A 15,033-nucleotide genomic window follows, 5' to 3' on the forward strand; every position below is an offset into this window, starting at 1 on the left:
CCTGACCACTCGGTGAGTTTCACGTCTTTGTAAACGAAAGTTTAATGCGTTTTAGGAAGGATTGTAGAACAGACAACTAAACGAAATAACATGTAATTTACTAGAAGTTCTGACAAAATGTTAATTGCTGCAGTTTATTTAATATGTTTAATCAATCTGAATGAATTCTTTTTTTATTTAAATGGTTTGAATGAATGATCCAATGACTGAAAATTAATACTTGTTTCATTGATGAATCAGCGTTTTTGAACAAATCTGTTGAGTGAATGATTCAATGACAAGTACATTTTGTAGCAGTCACTTTTCGCCACCTACTGGTGTAACGATGTAATCAATACAGTCTTTATTTTAAGCATCAAGTTACTTTCAGATAAGGGATGCTCTATTTTGATCACTTCTGTAGGCTAGACATCAGTGTTTATATCCGAACTATAAACTTTTATCCCAGTACTTCTGTGATAATATGAATCTTTGTACCACAGAAATAATGATACCGTGTGGCTGAAAAGACTGTTTGGGAAGCTGTTTCATATACATGACCACTGCTCTCTCTGGTCAGTGGCAGCGCCAACGCAGATCTTAATGTTCTCTGTGATTTTGTCAAAGGTTTAATAGACACGGGCGGATCGATGTCATTTAGGAATGAGATTGCGTGGGTGTTTGAATTGAGATCGCGATCTTTTGACGATTAATCATGCAGCTCTAATGTAAGGTTAGTTGTCTGAGAATGATGGTCATGTCTGAATCTTGGGCTTACAACAGCTTTTAAATCTGGTGGCAGATTCTTAACATGACCTGAAAGTTCTGGTTAATTAACTGAGACACTAATGATAAATCGAGCAGCCGTGATTCATGGAGAGAGAGGGGATAAGCTCTCGTTGGTGATGTCTTTGGCAGCGTTCTCTCATGTCTTGGATGAAGCTCACATGCGTCACAACACGCACTGATAAGCTAAATCAAGACTGCAGCATTTTATACGGACAGAATACATGTCAGTTTATAAATGTCTGAGTGGAGGTTCACTCGAAGAACCAAATGTACCGGATTTTAAAAATAAACTCTCTCAGATGAACAAACACATCGCGTTTAATGTTTAACTGACTCATCCCAAAATTTGACCACAATGGACTTTCTATTTGAAAAGTTGAGGTCATGTAATGAATTTAAATCTTGTTCTTTTGACAAGAGAAACCACATCGTTTTGTTGTGTCATGTTGTGTGGCGAATCCACAAAACAGCTGACATGTGATGTTTCAGCACCAAAACCCGCATCATACGGCATGACTACTAATCATCAGTAGTTCAACCAGGCTCTACGGTAAATGTGCTGGTTTAACGCAGCACTACACAGATGTATTGTTATTTAAAGTTATAGCCACCGTCTACGGAAGCGTATTGCATTCACTTGAGGAAAAATAATCTACTCTGTTTTTATGAATTAACGAGTTAATTATCTCAGAATTACGAGATCATTTTTCATGAATAAAACGTTTTTGCTCTGTTTTTCTGAATTATTGAGTTAATTATCTCAGAATTACGAGATAATTTTTCATGAATAAAACGTTTTTGCTCTGTTTTTCTGAATTAATGACTTAATTATCTAAAAATTATGAGATAATTTTTTCTTGAAATAAAATGTATTTGCTGTTTTTCTGAATTATTGAGTTAATTATCTCATAATTACGAGATAATTTTTCATGAATAAAACGTTTTTGCTGTTTTTCTGAATTAATGACTTAATTATCTAAACATTATGAGATAAATTTTTCTTGAAATAAAATGTATTTGCTCTGTTTTTCTGAATTATTGAGTTAATTATCTCATAATTACGAGAAAATTTTTCATGAATAAAACGTTTTTGCTCTGTTTTTCTGAATTAATGACTTAATTATCTAAAAATTATGAGATAATTTTTTCTTGAAATAAAATGTATTTGCTCTGTTTTTCTGAATTATTGAGTTAATTATCTCAGAATTACGAGATAATTTTTCATGAATAAAACGTTTTTGCTCTGTTTTTCTGAATTAATGACTTAATTATCTAAAAATTATGAGATAATTTTTTCTTGAAATAAAATGTATTTGCTCTGTTTTTCTGAATTAATGACTTAATTATCTAAAAATTATGAGATAATTTTTAATGAATAAAAGTTTTTGCTCTGTTTTTCTGAATTATTGAGTTAATTATCTCTTAATTAATTATGAGATAATTAAGTCATTAATTCAGAAAAACAGAGCAAATATTTTTTATGAAAAATGATCTCATAATTCTGAGATATTTAGCTCATTAATTCAGAAAAACAGAGCAAAAACTTTTTATTCATGAAAAATTATCTAGTAATTCTGAGATAATTAACTCGTTAATTCAGAAAAACAGAGCAAAAACGTTTTATTCATGAAAAATTATCTCGTAATTCTGAGATAATTAACTCGTTAATTCATAAAAACAGAGTAGATTATTTTTCCTCAAGTGAATGCAATACGCTTCCGTAACCGTCTTTCTATGCTAATGAGGTCAATTTCAAATCTGTGTTATTTTACTATTTTATCATTAATACTATTTTAGTATTTATTAATGTTTTCATTTTTGTCATTTTTATTCGCTTTTTATACATTTCTGTTCATGTTTATTTCATTTACAGTTTTAGTACTTCCACTTAAACTGAACAGAAATTTAAAGAGTTGTCTTAGCAACTAACTGCAATAAAAGGTTATTTCAGTTAAAGGGTTATTTCACCCAAAATGAAAATTCTGTCATTATTTACTCGCCCTCGTGTCGTTCCAAACCCGTAAGACTTTCGTTCATCTTTGGAACACAAATAAAGATTTTTTTTACGTAATCTGAGAGATTTCTGTCCCTCCGTTGTCAGCTACGCAACTACCACTTTGACGCTTTAAAACGTTCATAAAGAGATCATAAAACTAATCCATATGAATTGAGCTGTTTAGTCCAAATATTTCCGAAGACACTCGATCGCTTTATATGATGAACAGATTTAATTTAGACTTTTATTCACATTTAAACATTGATCAGTGGACATAAACAGAAGATCAACCGAACCTGCTTGATGCGCGAGAATGAATCTCATTGGTTCTCGCACGTCAAGCGAACATGCTTGAGCTTCTGTTTACTACAACTGATGTGTGAGTTGATGCATGTTTATATGTGAATAAAAGCCTAAATTGAATCCGTTCATCATATAAAGCGATCGAGTCTCTTCAGAAAATTTGGACTAAACTGCTAAATTCATTAGTTTTACGATCTCTTTATGAACTTTTTGAAGTGTCAAAGTGGTATAGTGTATCTGTCAAAGGAGGGACATACTGTAAAGCTCTCAGATTTCATCAAAAAGATCTTCATTTGTGTTTCGAAGATGAACGAAAGTCTTACGGGTTTTGACATATTATTAAATATTCATTTTTGGGTGACCTATCCCTTTAACATTTATTTTGTTTCAGTCACCTTAAGTGCAAAACACACACAACATTTTTTTTTTAAAACATATTTTTAGTTTTAGTTAACGATAATAACATTGAAAACGGTTTTATGGGGCACAACAGTAAATATTTTAGTTTATTATACTAAATAATGTATAGATGACACATGCTGGATTTACACAAGACTATAACATTTTGTCTAGAATGGCTACGCCATAATGGCCTTTTGTTGGATGATTATCTTTTCTACCTTCAAATCAAATTCTGAACCCCAGTTTCACTGTATTTTTTCTTTACAGGCCTCTCGCCAAACAAGCAGCGCTTCCGAGACTGTGCCGAGGCCCATAAATCCGGTCACAACGCCAGCGGAGTCTACAACATTTACATCGGAGACATGACGGAGCCAACCAAGGTGTGGGATGCGTTCTTTCACAAGTATGGGGAATCAGTGTGATATATCTGTGACATACAGAACGAGGAACAATGCACAATGTAAGAGAGTGAGACTGAGATGTATCATATGCTTCTGACAGGTCTTTTGTGATATGGTGACAAGTGGAGGTGGCTGGACAGTATTCCAACGCAGAGCTAATGGAAGTGTGAACTTCCAGAAAAACTGGAAAGAGTACAAACTGGTGAGTGGACATACAGCCAAAAATCACATAACGTTTACATGTGACTGTAAAAAAAACTGTCAAGCAACCATACATTAGCAATCACCCAGAACACTCTAGCATCATGCCAGTACCAAGCAAGCAATTTTGCGTATAAAAGATGTCTAATAGCCGTCCAAACGCAGCCTTGACGTCTAGGCTAAACCAAGGCAAAATTTAGGCTGTCAGTGAAAATTTAATACGTCTAACCATAGCCCAAGAATAGACGCACAGGCTAAGTATAGAACACGTCAAAGAAATGAAACCAAACACTTTGTAATCACTGTTGACTTTGCTTACATGATGGAATATCATACATCTCGCAAGTTATTTTGGCAAAAAAAGACATGTAACCAAATTCAAGGTTATTTTGACTAGAAATGGGTTACTATATCAGGTCTATAGTTAACCTAGATGGTGAAATGACGGCTATTGCTTGCTGGGTACAGACAAATGTTACTCATTACATTTGTAGACAATGAGGAAAATCTTTATTGATAATGTTTAAAGAATATGGTGACATTTGAGAAATGTTTTTCTGCCTGTGCTGAGAAGACTTGATTAAAAGCTTGACATAATTCTGATGACACAGACTCAAAAACTGGCCAAAGCACAATGAAGCACAAAGTCTAAAATCGTACGTGACAGATTGGCGTCATTGGCAGTAGCCTTAATGTTTGGTGCATTGTGTATTTAATAGCGGCACATTTTGCTGATATTTTAAGTGCTTAAATATGCTGAAATGGATTTAAAACTGGCAGGTCTGTGAGACCACAGCAGTGGAAATCAATACAGCAATTTTCTATCTTTATTGTTAATCTTGTGCCAAATGTCCTGAAAAGGATAAGTCCCTTTTCTGGGAAGCACGTAATAATAAAAGACTGACAGTGTACTGATTTATTTATAGAAAACAAAACTGCTGACTTGTGTCTAATGTTGCGTTTGATTCAAAGTTGGATATGTGATACTACTTGATATCTAACCATAAAGTGTTGTCCAATGATAAGAAGATGAAGTATAAAGAAGAAAAATGGCAACAGAGATGATTATTTACTTTGTTTTGCACAATAAACTTGAACTCTTTGATGCATTTTACTTGCTTAAAGTGTTTATCATTAACTACTAATCATATGTTGGAAATTTTCCACTTAACTTCAAGTGCAGTTTTATTGCTTTCCCAAATAGGAAGTTTGAAATCCCAACTTTACAAGATGAATGGAACACAGCATAAGTTCGGTTATATGTTGTTCCCACAGGGATTTGGTGATCCTAACGGAGAGCACTGGTTGGGTAATGAGGCTGTTCACCTGATCACCAGTCAAGCCCAGTATTCCCTCCGAGTGGAACTTAAGGACTGGGAGGAGAACGGTGCCTATGCACTGTATGACAAATTTCAGCTGGCCAGTGAAAAACAGCAGTACAGGTATCACCTGAATACTGTAACAATTAAGACTAATTTTAATGAGATATTTCAGATAATGTTCGGCAACATGTCTTAATCGTAATCTTGAACGTTTTTCTCTTTCCCCAGACTCTTGCTAGGGGGCTACAGTGGAACATCAGGACAACAAAGTAGCTTAGCCTCAAATGGCACAGGCTTCAGCACTCGCGACGCTGACAATGACAAGTGCGTTTGCAAGTGCGCCCTCATGATGACCGGAGGTGAACTACTGCACATTATCTCATTCAAAAACATAGATTTAAAATATTAAATATGAACAGCATTATTGAATGCACTGATGCAATGTTGAGGAGTACTTATCAAGAAGTAGATAATTGATAAGTAACCAGCTACCAGGCTGTAAGGACCTTTGAAATAACTGAAATAAGTTGGCGAGGTGATATGCGGTCAAGACCTGCCTGGAACTACTTAAGCCGTGCATTTCCCTGAAAATAATTGCGCACCTTAGAACGTTCAGTATAAATAAAAAAAAAGAACAGAGCCTCTGCTTTTTAACAACAACAAAAACAACAAAAACATTTTATTCTCGCTTCATGCATTCTTTTTTTATCAACACTTGAATGTTTCAACATTTCAAACAAAAAGCTGAGAAAATATGTTTTTGTCTGATGCTGACTGCGTCCAAAATCGCATACTCTCTTGAGTAGGTACTTATTTTGAATAAGTATTGACTTCGCGACTGCTAAAAAAGCACATTCTATATAGTATGAGTGTGTGTTGTATGAATGTAATCCAGACGTACCATGTTGTCATTATCATGTGACCAACCAGCGTCAGTTATGTCGCTTCACTGCCATTCACAAATCCTCTCCTGTGGCCTCATGGGCAAGTAAAGTGTGCATTGTATGCTGCACACTTCAGAATCTCACCGGAAGAAGTAGGTCATCCGGGTAATTTTGCCTACACTTTTGTGTATTCAATACTTCTTTTGTCACACACTGTAGGGAAGTATGCGATTTTGGATGCAGCCTTTGTCCGAATCAGATTCAGAACGATGATCATTCAGTAGATCGAGTCATCAACACCCCAAAAGCTTCCTCAGTCATATACCTCTTTGTGGGTTTGACATTTTTCTCAGGCAGTTTTGATTTATATGCTGCTGAATGTTTGATGATCACGTTAGCTTACAAATTCTGGTTAACGCAGATATTCTTCTACAACGGAAAAACTCCTCAATGGCGAGGAAAGAGTTGATTTTCATTCAACCATATGATGAAAACATCACCAGAATTGAACAAAGACCTTGATCTTAGATTATAAACCGTCATTTGACTTAAAATACTTGTCCCATAAAGACTAATCTGATTGTAGATGGGTACTCACCGTTACAGCGTTACATTCATATCTCCTCACTTCTCACATTTCTTCAATTGTGGCCTGGATCTGAAGCCGAAACGGTCATGCAAAACCCCTCTGATCCTCTGCTAATCGAAGAAAACGCAACCCCGTCGCAGAATTATGTAGAACACGTCCAGAGTTCAGACCTGCTTTCAACGCCCGCTATCCAAACAATTTACTCTATGGCTGCACTCGACTACAGATCCCACACCTCTGAGCTCCAAGATAAACAGCTTTTTAATAGCATGCATTGCGATTGATTTTGAAAGTTGTTGGAGTTAATTACAGTCGAACCGGCTGGAGACCTTCGAGTGCCCTTTATGTTTGCATTTCAAATGGTAATCAAAAGATCGAAAGATGGATCCATCTGTGCGGACCGTCCAAACTAAACACGCGTTGAGGGAGGTGATACTGATTTAATCAGGGTTAGATAGACGGTGTCCTCTCTGAAGAGTGAAAGTCTGGTTTTTATTGAAGAATCACAGTTTGCTTTGACAGGTCTTGCTGAGACATCAACCGCACAATGGGAATTACATACTCTTTGAAACACTGACAGACTGCAGAGAGAAAAATAAAAAGACATAATATAGAGGAGAGGGATGGGTCAAAGGGTTTGGTTGTTTTGAGATGAAATATTTATCCTCATTTGCTCACCCTCATGCCATTCCCGTACGACTTTCTTTCTTCTGTGGAATGCAAAATAAAATATTTTGTATTATCACCAGGTTGCTTTTTTCATCAAGTGAAGGCAAGTCTGTCAAGCTCCAAAAGCAGCGTAAAAGAACTATAAAAATAGTCCATTTGATTAATGTGAAAATTATAACAAAAACAGTTTTTAAATATTAAAAAATGTATAGACTTCATAAAAAAAAAATTCCCAGAAGAATTAAACATGGATGTAAAATTAAGACCCCTGATATTTTAGTATTATTTAAATATTTGTAAAGTTTTTTTTTGTTTTTTTTAGGGTTTTTTTTATTATAATTTTTAGTAATTTTTGTTAACTAAACTAAACATGTCATTTTCATTTAGTTAAAAAAAAATGTAATAGGCTTAATTTCAATACCAATAATAACCCTGATTAAGACCCAAAGTGGCCTAAGCATTCAATTCTATTTTTTAAAAGTATTTATCTCAATCTCTTCTCTCTTCTCATTCATTCAGGCTGGTGGTTTGATGCTTGTGGTCTGTCCAACCTTAACGGAATCTACTACACCGTGGGTCACAACATCCGCAAGCTCAATGGCATTAAGTGGCATCACTTCCGAGGACCCAGCTATTCACTCCAGTCTACTTCCATGATGATCCGACCAGCTGATTTCTGACGGGAATGAAGCTTGTCATGTTGTCTGAATGACAGGACTTCGAGCAGCTTGCTTTGGGACGTAGAAGCAACGAGGTGGAGACAGATAAAAATGTCATTTAATGGATGAACAGTGATGAATGGAGCTGGAACGGACAAAAAAAAAAGCAATTGGACTGAAAATTCTGCTTAATTCCAAAATTCATGCCACAGTTCACCTTTCACACATGCAAACATGCTTCACCTTCACAGCTGAATTCCAGTGTCGCTCATAACCTAAAACATTCTCAATGATGGCCATGGCGACTTTCGCTGGTGTCAGAACATCATTTATGGCATGAAAAAATTCCAAAGGAATACCTTTCGAACTTAACGAGACTAAAGGTTCACGAGCCTCACTAGATTCCGGAACTGTTCTGGATGTTCCAGAGGAATACCAGAGGCTCCTTCATGTCTGAGAGGTTTTATACTATTTTGTAAAAGATAATAGCTGGTAACTACTTAGCGAGGCAGCTGACTAAGTAGGTAGACAACTGTTAAAAGTTTGGGGTTGGTTTGAATTTTAATTTTTTTAAGAAAATGCCCACCAGGTCTGCATTCATTTGAAAACAAAAATACTAAACACAGTTATATTTTGAAATATTATTTAAATTTTAAATATAAAATTGAAAATATAACTTATTCCTGTGTTGCAAAGCTGAATTTTCAGCATCATTACTCCAGTCTTCAGTGTCACATGATCCTTCAGAAATCATTCTAAAATGCTGATTTGTTGTTTAAGAAGCATTTTGTATTATTACCAATGTTAAAAACAGTTTATATTTTTGTGGAAACCATGATACATTTTTTCAGGATTCTTTAAGTTCATTCGAACAGCATTTTTTAACAATATATACTGTATATATATACTGTATATATATATTACTGACCTCAAACTTTTGAACGGTTGTGTAGCTAACTAGTAAGACAACTAGTACGATAGATAGATTGAGACATTGCATCATTTTGTGTGTATTTTTAATAACTGGATATTTTATTATATTTTGCATCTTTCTTTATTGTGCTCATTATGCCCGAAACATACTCTACACAGGTATGTGAACACAAACGCTTCTGGCTGCACAAGATCTGGCTGTCGTCTGAAATGTGTCAGAACACAGTTTAATATGCATCACATTCTTAGCATTGTTGTAAGAGCCACTTTAGCGGGCAACAGCCTTGCTTACTGTCTTGGCGGAGCAACAGTTTAAAGAAAAACTTGCTCTGCAAGTGATTTGTATTTGCCATGTTTTTAGCTACTGAAGGTAACTCTATTGCCCTGTTGAGTTCAGAAGTTTGTTACAGCAATGCAAAATCAATGTGTTGCATTTGTTTCTGGCCTTATAATTATTGTACCTGTGTGATTTGTGATTTGTTTTGTAAGAGAAAGATACTATATTTTGTTTACTGATGTTCTGTGTGACCTGTTGTTTCCATTTCGAAAATATAATGTGTTTTTTTAAGGAGGATGCACTTTAAGGAGCAAAGTACAAGGGTTAAACAACAGATCCGCTGATATAGGAGTTGACTGTTCCTATAACTGTACAATATGAACAACACTATTAATTGCTGCTGTGGTATATACATGAACACATTCTGAGCATAAACCTTTCAACATGCATTATTACCTTCTGTCCATGAACCTTTCATCACATGTCAATACTGTTTGATAATAAACCCTTCAGATCAGTTCTGAAGTCAAACTGGATAACAGCTTTTCAACAGGTCGGGTTTATTTTACTATCCTGTACAAGAAGTTGAAGACGCCAAAGGCTTTCCTGTCTTTTTGTGGTTCAGGCTTTGTGTTTTCATTTAACTAAAATTCATTTTTTCTGCCAAGAACAGCAGGAGCATATGGAAGACATTCCCCCTTGATCATTCTTCATTCGCTGTGTCAAAATGTCAATTTGTCATGTCAGATATATTTAAGAGGTCTACACGAGCAATAAACTGCTTCTTATATAGATGTTTGGTGCATTCTTTGGTCACATGTACTGTATTTAATGATCTAATATTTCATGCATGATATTTATAGTATATTTATTGAATTATATTGATTGATCTTTAATTAATAATCAAACTGCATAGAGGTGCTGATTGCGTTATAATGGCATGACAAGAACGTGTCAAATGTCAAATTCTTCACTATTCTTGCAAGAAGATTCATGAAGGGGAAACAGACAGGGGAAAATAAACGAGTCCCTGTCACATTTTTAAGAGCCTCCAAAAATAATTGAGTGCCAGTAGATCATCTATGAAATATTAGCAAATTATATATGATGCTTATATAAGCTTGTCATAATACAAGGATACCTCTAAATGGCAATGAAGGAAGATGCTTTATGGAAACATGGTGCAGTTACAACATCTGCCAGCGGGGGAAACTGAGCCACGCTAAGGACAATTATCCTATTTTAACCAATTTTTTTTACAATTATTTACAGGATTTCACTGCTTTTATACAACACGACAAGTAGAGAGAATGAGATTGTTCTTGTGAGCGGATGCACTAACCCTTGCACTAGAGTTAGTAAACCTAAACCGAGGCCAAGTCCAGACCAACATCAGTGTGTGTTGAGATCGAGACAAGACCAAGACCAAGTCTCGATACCGGTCTCAAGACCAAGTGTCGAGTACTACAACACTACCTTGCACTACAACTATGTCATGGGGCAAAAAAGCCAATAATGCGCATTTAAGATGTTTGGTCACCTGTGCACAAGAAGTGTAAGATGCTTGAGACAAGTCTCAACTGTGAATCTCATTTGCGTGCAAACAGAAGCCTATAGAAATTCAAGAAACTATAACCAAAACAAAGATAGGAAATGTTACATTCAACACCATTCATAGAAAAAATGGTTATTGTTTTCATGCAGTTATTCTCTAGCTCCATCTGCTGACCAGCCCAGTCACATCAACTCTATGATATCAATTTAGCACACCTTATGCTTCAGGTCTACAGCATGACCTCTATAAATGATCATTCTAAATGTTTATGAAATATTAATCTACTGTATATCTATACCAGTTTACTATCAACAGTTTTTCAGGTCTGGATGAAGACTGTAGGTTGCACATTCAGGTCAGAGCAGTACTGCATGACAACTGAATTTGGCTCTTTTATATCATTCATTCTTTCTTGTTCCTTCTCTCTCTCCTTCTCTCCCTCCCTCCCTTCCTCCTCCGACCTCGATTCTGTCTCTCTCTTTTTTCTTTTTTTGCTCTGCCCCTCCAGCTCTTGTTCCTCTGGAGAAGCTAGAGGGAAATCTAGGTTATGATGAAAATTCTCTTAGGCAATTGCGTGAAGCGTGTTGCAGTTGATTTCTGTTTGACTAATATTTATCTTTATAATCCATATATTTAACAAGATACCAAGATACAAGAGATCATCATTGTGAAGTGCCATAATGATGTTCTTGAGAAATCAGAAGGTCAGACTTCACCAGTAGGGGGCAGATGGTGACAGTGGTTTATTAGTATGGTGAAATGACCAAAGATTTCCAGGGTCACTGGTGTTGTGCAGTATGTTTTCATTTGTTTTCATCTTAATAAATTGCATAAAATATGCATACGCATACAAATATATCATGTCTAACAATTAAGTTAACATAGATGTGAGTTTTAAATAATTGTGCTTTTTTTTTATCCTGGTTTGAGTTGATAGACTACTGTAATTTTCTCATAGCCGCATTTCTAACTCGAAAAGCTGGCAGTTTTTAAAGGGGTGGTTAAATGCCCTATTCACAAGATGTAAAAAATAAGTCTCTGATGTCCCCAGAGTGTGTATGTGAAGTTTTAGCTCAAAATACCCCACATATATTTTTATATAGCATGTTAAAATTGTCACTTTTTGAGGGTGAGCAAAAACGCACAGTTTTTGTGTCTGTCCTTTTAAATGCAAATGAGCTGATGCTCCCGGCGCAGAGGGTGGAGTTACAATAGCTTGTGTCCTTTTACCTCACACAGACCTGCACTGGAAATTTCAAAAACTTTTTGTCTTTTATGTTCAAACCGGAGTCAGACAAAGATGGAGAGACTCGAGAAGAAGTGACAACATGTAGACAACATTTCGGAATGGTTAGTTGGTGAATTTATGTAGCGTATGTGTAGTTATCTTTTAGTCAATAGCATATTCTGTCTTTATAATCTATAAATCGTGTTCCGGAGGCGGGGCTTATGTCAATTTTAGGGTTAGTGATGTCACTAACCCGGGAGAAATGTCATTTGTTGTAGTCCTTACATTTAAAAAAAAAAGAAAATATCTCCCTTTGCTCTGAACTTTGAGCATTGTAACTTTGCAGATGTTGTTTATGCTCAAACAGCAACATTACACACTAACTAAAGTTAGAAAAGTGAAATCATAATCAACCACCCCTTTAAAGAAATATTTCAATATTTACAATATAACAGAAGTTTCTTCATTTGCTTCTCTCTTTACGCAAACTGTTTCAAGCAAAACATGTTTTACTGAGAATATTGCTTTAATCGCTAATCATCAAAATTACATCACTTTCCAACCTGATAGTCTCTTTTGTAATATCGCTTTAAATTACAAAAGCTATTTCCTAATGACATCATCTACAGGAAGTGACATCATTTTGGAGGGAAAACAACAGTGCAGTGCAAACATTAGTGAGTATAAGTGGTTTGATTTTATGAGTTATGTGATGTTAGTTTTTTCTCACTCTAATACTGTACACCATGCTGTCTGATACAGTTACAGATATCAGCTTGATCGTTTTAAAGTCGACATCCTAATTCAAGTTAAATAAAATAAGTTGAATAGTCTTGCTATTGTGCAAATAATCAAGTTATGATTGATAACGCTTGATCAGAGTGTACGATAACATCTGAAAATGTACAGTAAAGCACTTACAATTCACATCTACACTCTTAAAAAAAGAAAGGTTCGAAAATCGATAAACAATCCTTAAAATAAACTTTTTTTCTTTGTGTGAAGAACATCTAAATAATCTGAAGAACTGTTTCCACTATAAAGAATCTTTAGTGGAATGGAAAGTTTCCATGGATGTTAATGGATCTGCATGGAACCATCAGTGTCAATAAAGAACCTTTGTTTTTAAGAGTGTGTGGGGCAAAGCTTTATGATGGGGTTGTGCAACTCAAATATGTACTTGTTAAAATGCTTATATTAATTCTTCCATGCAAAATTGTGTTATTTGAGTTTACAATGGGGTTGAAATATTGCATGTAACCTTGCACAAACAATTTTTATTATCTCACTAGTCTTGTCAATCACACACCTGATTACACTCAAAATATTGTGTATTTTAACATGTATAGGCTTCCATTGTAAGTGCATTACTGTAAATGTGATTCTTGCTTGTTTGTCAAAAGTATTTCCTGCTGTCAGTAGAGCTTAACTTGTATTGAGTGGGGAACATTACTTTAAAGGGTCAGTTCCCCCCCAAAATGAATATTCTGTAATCATTTACTCACCCTCATGTCATTCCAGACCCGTAAGACTTTCGTTCCTCTTCAGAACACAAAATCGAAATCTTTTTAATTAAATCTGAGAGCTTTCTTTTCCTCCACTGTCAGCTACGCAACTACCACTGTGACGCTTCAAAAAGTTCATAAAGAGATCATAAAACTAATCCATATGAATTGAGCGGTTCGGTTCAAATTTTCTGAAGAGTCTCGATCGCTTTATATGAGGAACAGATTGAATTTAGACTTTTATTCACATTTAAACATTGATCAGCAAACAGAAGCTCAACCGAACCTGCTTGACGCATGAGAATGAACCTCATTGGTTCTTGCAGAAGCTCAAACGTGATGCGTGACACGAGAATGAAGCTCATTGGTTCTTGCAGAAGCTCAAACGTGATGCGTGACACGAGAATGAACCTCATTGTTTTGTTCGCAAGTCAAGCGAACATGCCTGAGCTTCTTGTTTACTACAACTTATGTGTAAGTTGATGAATGTTTATATGTGAATAAAAGCCTAAATTAAATCTGTTATCATATAAAAGCAATAGCATCTCCTGAAATTTTTGACTAAACCGCTCAATTCATATGGATTAGTTTTACGATCTCTTTATGAACTTTTTGAAGTGTCAAAGTGGTAGTTGCGTATCTGTCAATGGAGGGACAGAAATCTCTCAGATTTCATAAAAAATATCCTCATTTGTGTTTCGAAGATGAACGAAAGTCTTACGGGTTTGGAACGACATGAGGGTGAGTGAATGATTACATAATAAAATTTTTGGGTTAATTTAGTCAACCTTAATTTAGTCAGATAGCAACTAAATGAACGTAAGCAGAATTCACCGTGTCACTGATGTCTCATGTGCCATTAACATGGAAAATTTGCCTGCAATGTTGGCATGTTAAACACTTTTCCAAAACAGTGGTTGGTAATGCAGCTGTCCCGTCCCATCATTCTTCAAGCAGGGGGTCTGCGCATGCACTCGGCTTCAGCTATTCTAGATTGATCGTAAACATTCTAGCTCAGGGGGGCTGAGGATACTGAGACTATGGTGCAGTTTGAATCTATTTTTGTGTGGTTTAATGTATCACTGCTGCTTTGATGTTCGTCTGTTTTCATGCATTCTTACACACTTGCTGATGCATAATTATAGAGCTGGATAATGAAGTATTTTATACTGTCTGCTTATGCAAGGACATTCATTGTTGTACATATATTTATATATTTTTATCTTGCTTGCAGTATCATGTCAGACTTATAAAAGTAAAAAAAATGGCAAAAATGTTTCAAATTAATGGTATTTAGACATGATAACGTGTAAAATTCTTTGAAGTACCATGGTTTTACCA

At 35.4% G+C, this 15,033-nt stretch overlaps 1 protein-coding gene across 1 annotated transcript in view; it reads left to right on the forward strand.

Moving 5' to 3' along the window:
- angpt4 (angiopoietin 4) overlaps positions 1-8,350 on the forward strand; it is a 38,942-nt gene extending 30,592 nt beyond the window's left edge. The window contains exons 5-9 of the mRNA XM_084426198.1: positions 3,737-3,849; positions 3,971-4,072; positions 5,347-5,513; positions 5,622-5,752; positions 8,055-8,350. Coding sequence (XP_084282324.1) covers positions 3,737-3,849; positions 3,971-4,072; positions 5,347-5,513; positions 5,622-5,752; positions 8,055-8,215 — 674 coding nt within the window. The 3' untranslated portion in view covers positions 8,216-8,350. The remainder of the gene's footprint in view (positions 1-3,736; positions 3,850-3,970; positions 4,073-5,346; positions 5,514-5,621; positions 5,753-8,054) is intronic.
- Positions 8,351-15,033: the final 6,683 nt, after the last annotated feature.

The sequence above is a fragment of the Rutilus rutilus genome (genome assembly GCF_951802725.1).
Source record: "Rutilus rutilus genome assembly, chromosome: 12".
In the NCBI taxonomy this organism is placed as follows: domain Eukaryota; kingdom Metazoa; phylum Chordata; class Actinopteri; order Cypriniformes; family Leuciscidae; genus Rutilus; species Rutilus rutilus.